The following is a 17,885-nucleotide window of genomic DNA, read 5'->3' on the forward strand; positions in this document are numbered from 1 at the left end:
GATTTTACGAAGAAATTCAGAAGTTTTTTGTTAGATGTTGAAGAAAAAGGATATTTATGTAATTTACTTTTTAATTAGTCAGTAGAGAAGTCGGACGGATTGCAAGAAGGAAATTAAAGGTTGGTGAGGGAAATGGGCATGTAATTAGTTGAACGTATAGTAGGGGTATATCAAAGTTGTGTTGCTCTCCTAACAGTTACGCCTCTACATGAAATTTGTTAGGTGAGGGATTGCGAGGAAATTGGAGGTAGGTGAGGGGATATCTCATAATTCTGTAGTTCTCCTAACAGCTACGCCCCTGCACGAGATTTGTTAGGAAGAGAGAAATGGGTGAACGTGTACGTCTATCCACCACATTTAAGTAAAAAAGACAAAACCTTAATTTCTTTAGAGATATATATTTATAAAACTCTAATTTGCTCTATATTATTCTGGCTAGAAAACCTCGAATTCTAGCAATGGCACCGAGTGGAATCCTCGCAACACTGTTTCTCATTCTGGCTCTGTACTGCGGAATCGATCCTTTCAAACACAGCACTATATCTAATTTTCCAGATTTTAAAGCCTATACAATCGAGATGCCTTCGTGGTCTGAGATTCCTGTCGAAAAAGATAGAGAAAATCTGTTACAGAAATCAGAGATCAAGTTCTTCAACCAGATTCAAGGCCCCGAAAGTATGGCGTTCGATCCGCTTGGTCGTGGGCCTTACACAGGTGTCGCCGACGGTCGGATTCTTTTCTGGAACGGCGATTCTTGGAAGGATTTTGCTTTCACTTCTCCCAATAGGTGAGTTGAGTGATGTTTCTACTTGTACATTTTTTCTTCTTAATTTTTTAATTTTTTAATTTTTTCCAATTTTTGAAATAGATTTTTCACAATTTAATGTTATTGTTAGGTCTCTTTTCTTAGCTTTAGATGGTTTGTTGGATAGTTAATAAAATATGATAATATCCAATTAGGAATAATTTTTCTATTTTTTTTTGTTTCCAATTGTTTAGTATTTGTTTCATATAATTAAGTTTTGAGGCATTTGTTTACCTTTAGGATTGTCTCTTTGAAATTGTATAAGGATGTAATTTGTTCTAGGAACGCCAAGCACTTTCTAGTTTCTATGGAGGCTAAATTCCCTCATGGTTTTAAATCTCTTCCTACAGTCATCTCGGTATCTCCCATGAACGAGACAGTTAGACAAGGCACCTCACATGCACAGAATCTCAGGAGACAAACGAGATGACTCGGATGATATTTTTAAAATCTGGGACGAGTAAGTAAAACTCAGCCGAGTCAATTGGAATTTTATATATTTTAGTTAAAATAATACATTTTTTTTAGAATTTAAATACATATTAGATGATTAAACATTTTCTAATCAACCTTATTTTATATATATAAAAAAAACTTATAGTTATTATTATATAAATATATGTAAATAAATAATTATAAATCAAGTTAAATGGTTAGTCTCTTAAAGACGAGTTGACTCATCAAATACAACTGGGTCTCGTCCATGAATGAGACAAGATGTCAAAGTGAGATTTAAAACCATGCTGACTTCCTTATTGAGTGAGTTTACCCTGTCAAATGTAAGGGTGAAAGTGGTGGGGTTTTGATCAATCTCATGAGTATCTTATTGAATAGTTAATACAACATGCTTTTGAACATCACTATTAGAGGCATTTAGAGTCCCTTTGACATGAAAAATATATGAATGGTTATGAATTTTAACCTGATTAATTTTAAATATGATGTACCCTGTTAGTTAATTCTTTCTGATTGAATCTGCGAACTTTATGGGATCGAAATCCTGTCTTCACACTTAAATCTATCAAGAAAAACAAAATATAATTTAGCATATTTATAATTAATTAGGAAATACCTTATGCATCCCAAAAGAAATTCATATTTGCTCACATACTTGCTATGGAAGTCTCTGGTTTTAACCAAAGTGGACTTGCTCATTTTGGCTACTAGTTGGACAAGATCTTTAATATAGATCATTTGATTATCTCAAATCCCAAGATGTGCTTGATATGTAGATATGAATTCTTGGTTCTAGAAGGATTCTAAATCATACATGATCTTCATTAGGTATTTTAGTGTGACTACAGAGTAATTGTCCACTTTTAGTTTGTTGTCACTTTCTTGTTCAACAATTTTATTTGTCTGGTTTCTGTTATTCCCCAAGCTTGAGTTCTGGTTCTCACATTCATTTGACTCCAATTGTTGTGGCACTGCTCTAACAAATGTTGATCAAAAGGTTGTTATGATGTCTGACTAAAAGTTTGGTGCTAAAGTTGTACTAGTATTTGGCTACTAATATTTGTGGCTTGTACAATTATCGGTTGTGAGTTCACTGGTATGGTCAAATCATGCTTTATCATGCAACTTTTATGTTTATATTTCTTAGTTAGATTATAGAAGGAAAATGGTGTTTATGTTGCAATTTAAGATTTTTTCTAATAAAAGTAGATATATAGAGTATATATAAATTTTTTTTTTATAGAAAGCTTCTATTGCCACACCAACTTTTGCTAATGCCACCCCCCAAGATGTGTGTAATTCTTTGGTGATTTACATATGAATTGTGGTGGTGTTAGCAAAAAGTTGGTGTGGCAATAGAATCTACTTTTTTTTTTTAATATGCACACAAAAATTATTTACTTCAAATGAGTTGTGCATTTTTTTTATGAGTTTCATAAATATTTTTCCAATGGTGATTGTGTATACATCGATTTTAATTGGGATGGCTTTTGAAGTAATTTTTTTTTTCCTTCTTGTGCTTGGGGCTTTAGGTCAGAGCTATGTAGCCCAAAGTCATCACCGTTGAGTTACTTGAAGAATGAGCATATTTGCGGTCGGCCATTGGGGCTCCGGTTTGACAAGATAACCGGAGACTTGTATATTGCTGATGCATATTTTGGGTTGATGAAAGTGGGACCTGAAGGTGGGTTAGCAACTTCTCTAGTGACCGAGGTGGAAGGGGTGCCATTGAGGTTCACGAATGATTTAGACATCGATGATGAGGGGAACATCTATTTTACTGAAAGCAGCGGTAAATACCAAAGGAGGTAGGCCTTTAATTGCATCGAAGCTCGTTTTGGTATTTATTGGATCCTTTTCTCTATGAAGTCGGTGTTTAATCTGAAGACTAAATTGCTTACCTAAGCTAATTAGGTTTGCCTTGGAGCTTTCTCAGCTGGTGACTTTTATTTTTTTATTTTTTAGTTTTTGATCTGTAATTTAGTGACGATGTTCAAACTCTGTGTTTTGCTTTAGGAACTTCATGCAGCTAGTTTTCGCTGCAGACGATTCGGGGAAGGTTTTGAAATACAGCCCAATTACAAAGGAAGCCATCGTCCTTGTCCGCAACCTCCAATTTCCTAATGGAGTTTCCATGAGCAAAGACAAGTCTTTCTTTGTCTTCTGTGAAGGATCTATTGGCAGGTAGACTCTACATTCCTACAACAACAATAACATCAAAGCCTTGTCCCAAAGGTTGGGGTTGGCTAAACATATCGTTTTCTACGTATTTTGTGACTACATTCCTCTTAAATCATAATATATATGTCAGGATCCCTTGACTCCTAAGAATAACTCAAGGAAAAAACAAATGATCCCAACCCTTTAAATGCAAAATCCAATGATTGAGATTTATCCTCATCGGGATAAGTATCTCTGAGATTTGTGTTATCAAGACACTCATAAATCTCAACCATTGGATTTTGTGTCTAAAGGTTTGGGATCATGTGTTTTTTTCATGAGTCAGTCTTAGAAGTCAACGGATCCGAGAGAGAGAGAGATTTCTACTAAAACCATTAATAATTCTGTAAACTATGTTTTGAAACCATGTACATGTACAAGAAAAATAATTCTAAACCGAGTTAAATGGTTTATCTCGTCCATGAACAAGACGAGATGTCAAACCAAGTTTTGAAACCATGATTGTGAGTGTTTAATTTTCAATGTATGAGTCTTATATATGCCAATCCATAGGATAAGGAGATACTGGTTGAAAGGCGAGAAAGCAGGGTCATCAGAGGTATTTGCCATTCTACCTGGATTTCCGGACAATGTGAGAACCAACAAAAATGGTGAATTCTGGGTTGCAATTCACTGTCGTCGGTCTGTGTATACCTACATAAGTGGTCTCTATCCTCGTCTTAGGAAATTTGTGCTCAAGCTCCCGATTCTGGCCAAGTATCAGTTTCAAATGCTCATTGGAGGTTGGCAACATGCAGTGATTATCAAGTATAGCCCCGAGGGGGAACTCCTACAGATATTGGAGGATAGTCAGGGGAAGGTTGTTAAAGCCGTCAGTGAAGTAGAGGAGAAAGATGGAAAGCTATGGATCGGGAGCGTTTTGATGCCGTTCATTGCAGTCTATCAGTTGGCTTAGGTAATTTAAATATTGAACTACTTTTTGAGGTTGCTTTTGTACAGTAATTATTCTAAACTCGCATCTTCGTAGTAATGCATGGTGTAGTTCTGAGAGGAACCTTGATCCCTAAATAATGAAAGTTGCGAATATCCAAATACAATCGTCTTCCATCCAAGGTAATACATGTAAAACTTTGATACACTATCAGATTTGCAATCTAGATTATCTTCCAATCTGAGGTCTAAATTCTAGGAAATAAACTCGACATTGATTTTTTTATTTGAAAAATGTTATAAGATAAGAAATAGAGATTTAAGAATTTTTCCCCAAATCTCATCCTATTTCATTAGGTGAAAATTTGAAAATTTGACAGGAAAACTGGACGGGTGAAGGCCCACGAATTTTAGAAACCCAATTTTGATGGTTGAGGCTCTTGAAATTTGTATGTTTCCCAGATTTGACAGATTAGACCCGTCGAATTTCTGCCATCCTCCAATAAATTGACAGTTTTGTCCGGTCGAAAAAAAAAAAAAAAAAGATTTGATGCTTTGAACAGTTGAATTTCATAAAATTTGACTCCATTGGGCCGTCAAATATGGATTTGTTTTTATCGTTGTGATTGCCTCTAACCCACTTTAAAATCATTGCCCCTCCCAAAGGCCTATATTCCTTTAAAAATAAATATCTATATAACCACCTTACCGCTCTCCTAACTCATTACATTACACGCCCAAAATTTCCAATAATAAGCTTTTTCAACAGACTATACTCCTCCCCCAATCTCCACAGCCACGATGGATAGATACTGTCAAGATTGGTTAAAACTTCAGAGAAGTTCTTGTTGGCCAGTTAGGCAAAAAAATTGTATGTTCATGTTTGTATTGTATTTGATTAGAAACCTAACTGTATAATTCCTTAAAGGTGGAAGACGTTTCATTTTTTTTAGTATAGTAAATAAATGCATTTAACATGAGATTTTTCTTTAACGAAAGAGAAAAAATATTTGAAATCATTGTGGGAAAGGGATTAGACCCCCAAGTATCAAAATGCATTAAAGAAAATGATTCTTCAAAGGAGTTACTTAATCTTTAAAATGGGAATCTAGTTTGTTTAAAAAATCTAACAATCTCCCCATTAACTTGAATAATAGTTATGATATGTGGTATAGAAGGATAACCAACTCTAGAGTGTCATAAGCTACAACTAACGTTTTAGTTTTTATTGATCAATTATAATGCATGGCAAACCGTCCACTAATCTTATTCTTGATGATCCACTCCTGAAATGTCACTACATGTAGATATAATATGACATTGTAGTTAGTATTCTTACTTATAAGGAATGAAAGTTTGATGAAAAATAAGGCTTTAGCACAACCTAAGAGAGATCTACATATGCCTGCTTAAAGGAATACCAGTGAGTTTATCACTAGTGTTAAATTCTTTTCATGAATAATGGTCTTGGCAGCAGGTTTTGGTTTCTCAGCAGAGGTGGAGCTAGGATTTTGCTTATGTAGGGGCAATTAAGAGTAGAAAAAAATTGTGAGAACAATTAAGAGTGAAAAAAATAATTGTGAGGGCAATTAAGAGTGAAAAAAAAAATTTGTGAGGGCAATAATGATAAATTTATTTATCCACCGCTAAAATCTATTGTAATAACACATTAACCCATGAATTTGAAAACTCTTGCGGGGGCAAGTACCCCCACTCTAAATCTGCCGCTGTTCTCAGCCGTAATAAGGATAAGAAAAACGAGAAAAAAAAAACGTTTAAATGCTATAAAAAAAAAAACACGAAAAGAAGATGAATACCAAAGGCGAACTAGAAAAGGAACCTGATCCACAAAAGAGATGAGGAATATCTAGCATCCACAGCAGCACAAGCTAGATCTCAGTACGGAGAGGACGTACGAAAGTGGAATAATTCTGCAGACACCACGTGCAAGACAGAAAATGAGTTACATGTCCAGTTACACAAGAAGACAATGATTTACTGTTTGGCCATGGTGACTAGCCAGGGGCGGAGCCAGGATTTTTTTTATTTTTATTTATATATGGGAGGCCAAACTATGGTTAGTAATATAATTGAAGAAATTTTGAAGATGAATTATTTTAAAGAGGAAATCAAAAGTTTTTAATTAAAAATTAATAAAAAGGATATTTAGGTCATTTTCAATTAGTATTTGAGAAGGCTCGGTCAAGAGGAATTATCATGAACAAAAAAAATTGAATGGAGTGGGGAGGGGGTGAATTGGAGGGAGGTGAGGGTGTGGGGGCAAATGGGAAGAGAGGTAAGGGAGTGGGGACAAATGGGGCATGTAACTAGTGAAAAATATAGGAGTGTTCCAAAGTTATGTGGGGGCAATTGCCCCCACCAGCTCCTTACTAGCTTCGCTCCTGGTGACAACCAACTATGGGATTACATGACTTCACCAAGATACAAAATGATCTCAGTGAGAAATAAGTAGATGTTCATATGATGAACTATCTATAGAAGTCCATGGGTGTAACTCATCCTCACAAAACTGGTTTGCAAGGTGAGGATTGTATCAGACCATGTAACGTGTGACCCATTGACCTCTATGATTTTTAGATTTCAAATCATACAAGGATTCTATATAATAATTGAATATCAATATTAATAGAATCTCAATATAATTAGAATTCTATATTCTTTAAGGTTTAGTAGGAAACCTTGATGGATAGGAAACCTACTAAGAGGATGATTCTAGGTCCTTAACCTTTGTCTATAAAAGAGGATCGGCTAACCTATATTTAGTACGTTGAACACATAAATAAGAGAAGTGATATCCATCAATCACTAACCTAGTCGATCCACATAGAAAGAAAGGAGAATGTGAGTCTAACAATTAAAAGGATAAAATTCGATTGGTGTTTCAAAAAAGACTACGAGGAACGTGGATTGAAATACACACTTCCAAACACATTGAATTGATGATTAAATTACGATGACACAAAGTAAGTAACCATACCTTGTTTTAATTTAACATGAATATGTATTGTAGACACCCAAATTTGATCGGGCCTTTGATGTAAAATACCCCAAAAATCACAAAAATTGGAATGGGCTCCGAGGCCCAAACCTACAAAAATACAACGTATTTTGTCATCTTATTTTCAATAAACGGCCCAAGGCCTCTCACGTGGCCCACGGATCAAATCCCTTACCATTCTTCTACACCCTCAATTCAATCCAACAAAAGCCCAAATCCATTATCCAAGCCTATTCAACTCAACTCAAATCCATTTATATTCAACCAACAACCTAAGCCCAACCAAAACTCTACCCAAGCCCAAATCATTTAACCCAAACCCAACTCAACCCAATCCAACATCGCAACCAATTACCACAATCATCAAGGTGTGACACATGTCATCACCCCATCCCATCTCCCTCATCTAACCACCAACCCCCATCACCATAACTATCTCATTACTTTCCTTTAAATATCATCTACCCATACTTACAACCTACACCCCCCTAATCTATCCTATCCATTCTCTCAAATCAAACACTTATAACCTACATCTCTCCATAATCTACCCCCATCATTTCCTGCAAAACCTACATTTACAATCTAAACCTACACCCATCCTCTCAAATCAAACACTCATTCTTTCCCATCAACTCATGTCACCCCTTCATTTCCACTTACTTTGACACATGTTATCATCTCCCTCACCCTCCCAAAATATCATCAACCACCCCCTTAAATCCTCCATTCTCTTAAATCAAATACCATTTAATCACAACCACTATCTTAAACTCACCTCACCAAACACTCCACCCAAATGGGTTGGGTAGGATCCAAACCATTTGGGTCAAAACTCACCCATTTAACTCTCCTTCTCTAAATACCCTCCAATCTCCTCTAAATTACACCTACTTCTTTCTCATAATCATAATCATTCTATCATTTTTCTTCATTTCACCCAACTTTACCCTTAAAATATCCCCCAACCTCTATAAAAACCCATTCATTCTCCCCTCAAACAACTAATGAAAATTTGACAAAAAAACCTCTAAAAAACTACAACTCACCTCAACTCTCTATTCTTACTCTACCTCATAACCACCATCAACTCTCAACTCATCTCACAACTCTCAACTCTCAACCTTCTCTCAAACAAGTCAAGTAAAGAAAAAATAAGCTCATCAAGGAAAGTCAAAGGGAGTCAAGGAAGGAACAAGGTGGGTTTGGACAAAAAGAACACCCCCCAACTCCCTTCTTCTACTCTCCCCTTCTCCACACATTTGCACACACCACAATGATTTAAATCACCAAAGGACCCCTTCTTCAATAAGGGTGTCCTCAACGGTTTGAACTAATATCAAATCCTTTCACACTTGAGGGGACACATCAATTCTTTTCGCTTTTTCTTTTTTTTTTTTATTTAAAAAAAAATCGAATCCGAGGTTACCACCTATGGTGGATGGAGTAGGGTGCCTAACACCTTCCCTACCCCATAAATGAACCCCCTTATCTTGAATCAAAGGTTGGATCACGTGCATTATCCTACGAGAGTCATCAAACATCAAAGTGATGTGATTTTCAAAAATGTGACATCAGGTGACTATTCACACCCTTTTGCTAAAATTGAATGGTGGCGACTCCAAAATACCCCAAAGTGGAGGGATGTCTCAAAATGACGAAAATCCCATGTCTATATGTATGTTTGAGATATAGATTGATTATTTTCTATTGGGACAATGAAGGTCATGTTAAATATTTGAATATTTTGATTTTTACAACATGTGATATTAGAGCATGATTTTTGAATCTCCATATCGTTGTTACTATTCGTGAATAAAAGATTTCCATAAAATTCTTGGGCCATTTTCTTGATTTCATCATATGACTATGATTGTTGAATTTTCATGTATGTGTGTGATTTCAATTTTTATATTTTATATTTCTGATTTTATAAAGGTTCAATTAATACATGAAATTTATGTTTTCACGTATATTTAAGTTGTTTATGGAATTCCCAATTTTTGTGTAAAAGATCGATATTAAGGTATTTTTATTTTATATATATGATCAATAAGTTTTGGGGATTTCTAATTTCATATATTGCAGTTCATATATATTCAATTGGTAATTTGATTTTCTGAATACACATATATATTCAAATCAGATTTTTGATTTATACATATATGTAAAATTTCAAAATTTTTATTTATGAATATACATTCAATTTCAGAATTTTCGATTTACATGTATGATTAAATTCCAAAATTTTCGATTTTTACATGTATGATTAAATTCCAGATTTCTAATTTATACACGTGTATATACAATTTTAGATTTCAGTCCATGTGTATATTTTGCAGATTTCTAATTTATACATGTATGTATTTTCAAATTTCGATTTAAAGTGATTATTCAATTTCAGAATTTTAGATTGTCCACATGTATATAAAATTACAAATTTCTGATTTATACATATATGTATTTCAGATTTCGATTTAGACTGATTATTATTAAATTTTAGAATTTTAGTTCGTCCATGTGTATATATATTAAATTCAAATTTCTGATTTGTACATTCAAATTTAGATTTTGGTTCATCATGAATATTCAATTCTAGAATTTTCGGTATTCACATATATGTTTCATTTTCGATTTTAAAATTTTATTTTGCATATATATACGTGAGTTACCAATTCGGGTTGGGTTTTGATATGTATTGTCAATTATGATTTTAGAAATTTTTGATGCCACGTGAATATTCAATTCAATTTTAGTTCATGAATTTTGATGTCCACCTGTATATATATTTCTAGATGTTAGATTCTTGAATTTCGGATTTATTGTAAGTATGTAATTTTAAATATTGCTATTGGTATCATTTTGTTTTGATACTGGATTTTTTGTTGATCAAAACTTTATGTAAATATTATTAAACAATTTAGAGAAATATAAATTTTATTAATTTTGTAACCACTAAATTAGCTTTAATTAGTAAAATTTATGAATATCTAATTGTATTAAATTTAGTCATCGGGGTGACATTAAGGAACAATAATCTTTATAGTTACAGACTCAATTAGCTAAATAAGATTAGTCTAAAGGAGACTTTCATTTAACAAATTGAACTCTGGATAAGGTAATATAATCTATATAATTTAACAGAACTAGAATTAGATACTCAAAAAGTAACAAAACTGATTGAATAAATTATATAGATTATGTTAGCCTTATAGAGTGAATAAAATTAGTCTTTACCCTTAGGCGAGTGAACAATGAATATATCTAGTTTAATCTAAAGGATAAATTTAGGTGATATTAATGAGTTCATCATTTATTTAATATAACTTAAAGCACTAACTAGAACATTGTCCTTATAAAATTTTAGTTCCCGGTTCGTTCCATTTTCATGCATCCACCATCCCAATCCTTGTCGAATCAAATTTTTCGGAATGATATGAGCACATCCAATTCATTTTAAGAGTTTAGGATCTTGACCTAACATTTATTTCTACAAAACCTGTAGAATTAACTGAGAATAGTACAGTAGAATAAGAAAACTTAGTTCTCACTTGGGAAAGATCAAATATGCTTAGTCTGATGTTTATGAGGATGATTATCGTTAATAATATCAAGACCTCCCTATCTTCGATCGACAACGTGCAAGAGTACTTGAAGAACATGGGAGAAAAATTCAAATATGTTGATAAGTCACTTGAGGGCACACTTATGGCTCAATTAACAACTATGAAATACGATGGGGTACGAGGAATACAAGACCACGTCCTCAACATGACAGACAAGACTGCAAAGTTAAGAGCATTATGAATGAGCGTGGATGATTCTTTCTTGGTTCAGTTCATCCTCAAATCTCTTCTAGCTCAGTTTGGACCTTTCAAGATCCATTACAACACTATTAAAAAATAAATGGAGTGTGAATGAACTGACTAACATGTGCGTTCAAACGGAGACGAGATTGAGACAGGAAGGAAAACATTCTGCTTTTGTGATGATCCAAGGAACGGGGAAGAAATGAGGAATGTCAAGGAAATAGAAGATGAATTCATCAAAAAAAGGTAAAGTGGTTGGCAATGTTAACCAGGCATAAGGGAAAAACAACAATCGTGTCAAGTGTTACTTCTGTGGCAAGATAGGACACATAAATAAGGATTGCGTTAAACGCAGAAATTGGTTCGAAAAGAAAGGTATTAAAGTTATTTAAATTTATTCGATTTTTTTTTAATTTGGACAATTATAGTTAAATTTATGTTCAATTTTAGTTGGATCATTTAATTGATGGTTATATAAAGTAAATTTAAATTATGATTATGTCCAATCTTTAGTTTCCCTACATTCGAATAATGGTTTGAAACATGGCTTGATTAATGAAAATTCCTTAATCTTATGACATAAACATCTGGGACACCCCTCTAGAACTAGGATAAAGAGATTAGTGAAGGACAAAATTTTAGACAATTTGGATTTCACAGATTTCTCAGTATACGTGGATTGCATTAAAGAAAAACAAACCAGGCATACTAAGAAAAGAGTCACAAGAAGTAAATAATTTCTTGAGTTCATATATACTATTATTTGTGGACCCTTTCCCACTACATATTTGAATGGAGAAAAATATTTCATCACCTTCATAAAAGAATTCTCTAAGTAAGGTTATTGAAGAATCTCAGTCTGTGGATATTCTTAAGATATTTATAACTGAAGTAGAAGATAGATAGAAATATTAAATAATTAGGTCAGATAAGGAGGTGAATACTATGAAAGATTTGACGAATCAAGTCAGAACCCTAGTTTTTTTGTTAAAATCTTATAAAGGTTAGGTATTTGTGCACAATACACAATACCTGGAATGCCTTAGCAAAATGTTGTAGTTGAAATGCATAATCGTACACTTATAGACATGGTTAGGAGTATGTTGAGTCACTCAATAGTTCTAGAATTCTTGTAGGGAGAAGCATTAAAGACTACAATGCACATCTTAAATAGAGTTCCTAAAACTCCATTCGAGTTATGGACTGGTAGGAAACCCATTTTAAGACGCTTACATGTTTGGGGCTATCCAACAGAAGCAAAGATCTATAACTCATAGAAAAAGGAATTAGATCCCAAGACTATATATGAATATTTCATTGGTTATTCAAAAAAGTCTAAAAGATACAAATTCTATTGTTCTAACCATAGTACGAGAATAGTTGAAATAAAAAACGCCAGATTCTTGAAAAATAGTAAGATTAGTATGAGTGTCAAGCCACGTAAAATAACTTTAGAAGAAATAAGAGTGTCTATCCTACCACTTCTTAATCTTCATAAATTGTTAGTTCTCAAGATGTTCAACAACTTGAGAAGAATGGGCAACAGTTAGAGCAAGTTGGCTCACCATTCCATCAAGACTCAATCGTTGTAATTGAAGATTCACCACTAATAGTTCTGAGAAGATCTTAGAGAAAGAAGACTTGCCATTTTAGATGATTACGTGGTGTATTTAGAAGAATTTGATTTTAATATTGGGATAAATATAGATTCGATTACGTTTTCATAAGCAATGAAAAGTAGTGATTCTATCAAGTGGATGGATGCCATGAAAGAAAAGTTAAAATCTATGGACCAGAATAATGTTTGGGATCTTGTCGAATTGCTTCCTAAATGTAAAAGAGTTGGCTGTAAGTGGTCTTTAAGACCAAGTACGACGCAAAAGACAATGTAGAACGATTTAAAACTAGACTTGTGACTAAATGTTTTACTCAGAAGGAAGACATTAATTATACTGAGACTTTCTCTCCAATTTCAAAGAAAGACTCTGTAGACACCCCAATTTGCACGAACCCATTAGAAAAATTCATATTTCTTCAAATTGATTTCAATTTAGGACTTAAGCCTCTCAACAGGCCCGCATTGCCACTTGGCATCATCTTCATGCATACATGCATACATACATCATGTCATATAGTTTGCATGTTCAACCTTGTCCCTAACCCGTAACTAATCTCCATTTACCGCTCCATCACCCATACCATAACCAAGGTCCATTTCCTCCTCCAACCTAATCCAAGTCCATATCCTAAATCCAAAGCCAAGTCCATTTTAAGCCCAAACCCAAGTCCATATCCTAATCCAAACCCAAGCCCACTCCAAGTCCATTCTCTCACCCCTTCACAAGATGACTCATGTTGATACCTCATAAGCCCCCAATACCCAATGCATTATTTAATTAGAGGGTCAACTTTCCTTTTGTGAAAACTCAAATAATGCCCTTCTCAAAAAGTTTAGTCAAACCAAAAAAGTTATTTGGTCTTTGGTAATAATCCATAAAGGTGAGGGAACTTCCCATTATGCCCTCAAAAGGTGGGAATCTTCAAGTACATACATGGAGTTCTCCCATTGGTCCATTTCAAAATTATACTTCCACCATTGCTTTATTTGTTATTTACAAATGAACCAAAGTCTACTTTTCACCTACCACTTCACCTTTACACATGTCATGCTCCCATTCACCCTCCCAAAAGCACTTTTGTTCTCCCATTGGTCTATTTCAAAATTATACTTCCACTATTGTTTTATTTGTTATTTACAAATGAACCAAGGTTTACTTTTTACCTACCACTTCACCTTTACACATGTCACTCTCTTATTCACCTTCTCAAAAGTGCTTTTGTCCTCTCACCTCTATTTATCAAAAAATCAAGGACCAAAGAATGCTTTTAGGGTTTCTTCACAAATGTCATCTTTACCCCTATACAAATGAAAAATCCAAAAAGAAATAACCTAAACCTTATGTTCATTCTCATTATTTTTAGGGTTGGACCACTTTATCCCCAAAAGTTATCCAAAAACTCTATAAATATCCTTATTTTCTAAGAACAATTCATGCTCTCAAGCCCCCATCTCTCAACCTAAAACTCTACCAAATTCTCTACTCATCTCTCATCTCTCAATCCTCAACTACATTCTTCAACTCTCAAGTTCATTACTCAAGCTCAAGTTATCCCTCTCCTTTTTTTATTTTTTAGAAGCCTTTAGGATGTAATAGAGAACCCTCCTTCATCCCGAGTAGATTGAGCCTCAACCTTGGGCATGGAATGTTTGAGACGGTTTGGTCGAAAGGATGGAGGTTGAAGCCTTTTTGTTAACCCATTCTCATATCATGCATCATAATGTAAATTATACACACACATCATACATGTTGGTTATGATGAAGAAATGTGTAACTCTCTTGATGGGGTTAAAACACTAAGTTTCTAGCTAAACATGTATACATTAAGATTATAGATCTAAGAGAACTCCTTTCATGGAATTTCTCTAAAATCATAAACCAACATTTCAACTCATGAAAAAATGTATTGACTCCATAGGATACCCTTTTCTATAGGATATTCCTTATGTCCACACTAATATTAAATTCTCTTTTAATAAGGTACATACACACTATGAGCACCCACCCACTTCATGTATCTCATGCATTCTACTTGTTATTTTAATTTTTTTTTTCAAAAATGGCCAAATCTAAAGGTAACCACCTTAGGTGGAGAGAATGGGGTGCTTAACACCTTCCCCATTCTCTAACCAAATCCCCTTACTTAGATTTTAGGTAGACCATACCTTTTTCATAATTGAGAGTTACTACAATGTAAAAAAAAATAGTTTTCAAAAGAATTGATTCGGGTGCCCATTCACACCCATTTACAAAAAAGAATGGTGGCGACTCCAAACAACGTAGCATTGAGGTTTAAAGTTGAACATTCTCATGTCTACAACTTGGCGACTCCATTAGGGAGATTGCAGGTTCAAACCATGACCATTTGGCCATTTTTACAAAAAAAAAATCAGTATGTGTTTACTAACATTGTTGTTGTTTGTGTTTTGTTTGATACTTTACTTTTTTTTTCTTGAGGAATGGTTGTAATATATTCTTTAACATTTTGTGGGTTAAATACTTGTAAAGGGGGTTGATACTTGTTGTTTAAAATGCACTTGTACACTTACGCTTGAATAGCCCATTACACAAACCTTCTTTACCTATAAAAGTTTAAACTCGGATGCTTAGTAGTTTCACGACTTGAGATCGCTTATTTCGGATACGGGGACGAACACATCCAACCCAATCACCAACTTCAGACATGTGTACTTCGGTATGCATTGGGGTTTGAAGAATGAGTAACCGTTAAGCCACCTATAGTCGTATGCATTAAATACGATTAGAGGCTTAGGACACAATTTTGAAAAAAGGATTTATCAACCCTCTCATTATTGTAATTTTATTTTCTTTTCAATCCAAGGAGATGACTTTGTAATTTTTTTTTTAACCCACGAAGGAAAGTTATATAGGTTTTAGGCTTGTTTTATTTTATTTCTTTACATGTCCCCTTAGATAAAAGGGGAAATCTTTGTTTATGCTTTGCATCAAAAAAATAAAAAAAAAAATTTTTGTACCCCAAGTCAAAAAACAGAGGCTATGTGCCTTAAAATCTCAAAAAAAAAAAAAATTCGACAAAAATTAAGGTTTTGGTTCGTTTTTAAAGAGCGGACCAGTACAAAAGCACTTCGGTCCGCTCATTAAAAACGGACCCCAAAAAATCTAAAAAAAAAAAAAAAATTTTTTTGCTCATTTCGTCCCTTACATCATTCTTGACAACTTTTCTCTTGGACTTTATTTTTCTTTTGAGTTTTAAGGCTTGAAAATGATTAAATACATTATTTCTATCGTTAAACTTAGGGCCTACTACTCGTAGTTTGTGTTTGATCCAAACTGAGCTTGCCTACACTCTACCTATCGAAATTGATCTCGACCCAACATGGCCCACTATTAACCTCACTCATGTCCATATTCAAATTGGTCCACAACCCATATCCACTCTCAAAATGGGTCCACGACCCATATTCGTGTCCAAATCGGTCCACGACCCATATCCACTCTCAAATGGGTCCATGACCCATACCCACTTCCAAATGGATCCACAACCCATATCTACTCTCAAAATGGGTTCACGACCCATATTCGTGTCTAAATGGATTCACAACCCATATCCACTCTCAAAATGGGTCCACGACCCATATTCGTGTTAAATGGGTCCATGACCCATACCTACTTCCAAATGGGTCCACCAACCCATATCCATTCTCAAAATGGGTTCACGATCCTTATTCGTGTCTAAATGGGTCCACAACCCATATCCACTCTCAAAATGGATCCACGACCCATATTTGTGTCAAAATGGGTCAACGACCCATATCCATAGTCAAATGGGTCCACAACCCATATCCATTTCCAAATGAGTCCACGACCCATATCCACTCTCAAATGGGTCCACGACCCACACCCACTTCCAATTGAGTCCATGACCCATATCCATAGTCAAATGGGTCCACAACCCATATCCACTTTCGAATGGGCCCACAACCCATATCTACTTTCAAATGGGTCCACGACCCATACCTACTTCCAATTGGGTCCACGACCCATATCCATATCTTAATAGGCCTACACCCCATATCCATTTCCAATTGGGTCCATGACCTATATCCATATCCTAACGGGTCCACGACCCATATCCACTTCCAATTAGGTCCACGACCCATACCCACTTTCAGATGGGTTCATGACCCATATCCATTTCGAGTCGAATCCCCAACCCGTACCCTATCAATCTTTCAATCTCAACCATGTCCATAATCTATTATAAACCTCTGGCTCCATACTGATGAATCCCCAGCTCCGTGCTGACAAACCTTCGGCTTCGTGTTGATAAACCTTCGACTTCATGCTGATAAATCCCCAGCTCCGTGCTGATAAACCTTCGGCTCCTTGCTGATAAACCCCCAGCTCCATGCTGACAAACCTTCGGCTCAGTGCTGATAAACCTTCGGTTTCGTGCTGATAAACCTCCGGCTACGTGTTGACAAACCCTCGACTCCGTGCTGATAAACCCCCAGCTCCGTGCTGACAAACCTTCGATTCCGTGCTGATAAATCCCCAGCTCCGTGCTGACAAACCTTCGGCTACGTGTTGATAAACCTCCGACTCCGTGCTGATAAACCTTTGGCTCCGTGCTGCTAAACCTTTGGCTCCGTGCTGATAAACCTTCGACTTCGTACTAATAAACCTCCGGCTCCGTGCTGACAAACTTCCGGCTTCGTGCTGATAAACCTCCGACTCCGTGCTAATGAACCCTCAGCTCCGTGCTGACAAACCTTCGGCTCCGTGCTGATAAACCTTCGGCTTCGTGCTGATAAACCTCCGACTCCGTGCTGATGAACCTTCAGCTCTTTGCTGACAAATCTTTGGCTCGGTGCTGACAAACCTTCAGCTTCGTGCTGACAAACCCCAACTCCGTGTTGATCAATATCTGGTTCCGTGTCGACGAACCCCAGCTCTGTGCTAACAAAAAATTATTTTTTTTTTCAACCTCAACCAAATTCAAGGCTTTCTTAATGCAACTTTACCATTTAATCCAATCTGACCTAAATAAATTATCATGCATTTTCATTGTGTAAACGATATAT

General features: G+C 35.2%; 1 protein-coding gene across 1 annotated transcript; it reads left to right on the forward strand.

Moving 5' to 3' along the window:
* Positions 1-202: 202 nt before the first annotated feature.
* Positions 203-4,539, forward strand: LOC147380519 (protein STRICTOSIDINE SYNTHASE-LIKE 3-like). Its single transcript, XM_086431601.1, has 5 exons — positions 203-361; positions 440-787; positions 2,794-3,069; positions 3,278-3,445; positions 3,995-4,539. The coding sequence occupies exons 1-5, from the start codon at positions 327-329 to the stop codon at positions 4,395-4,397; spliced, it is 1,230 nt and encodes a 409-aa protein (XP_086287727.1). The 5' UTR covers positions 203-326; the 3' UTR covers positions 4,398-4,539.
* The last annotated feature ends 13,346 nt before the right edge of the window (positions 4,540-17,885 follow it).

Source organism: Akebia trifoliata, unplaced genomic scaffold (assembly GCF_017979445.1).
Source record: "Akebia trifoliata isolate Shusen 1 unplaced genomic scaffold, ASM1797944v1 Contig01337, whole genome shotgun sequence".
Lineage (NCBI taxonomy): Eukaryota > Viridiplantae > Streptophyta > Magnoliopsida > Ranunculales > Lardizabalaceae > Akebia > Akebia trifoliata.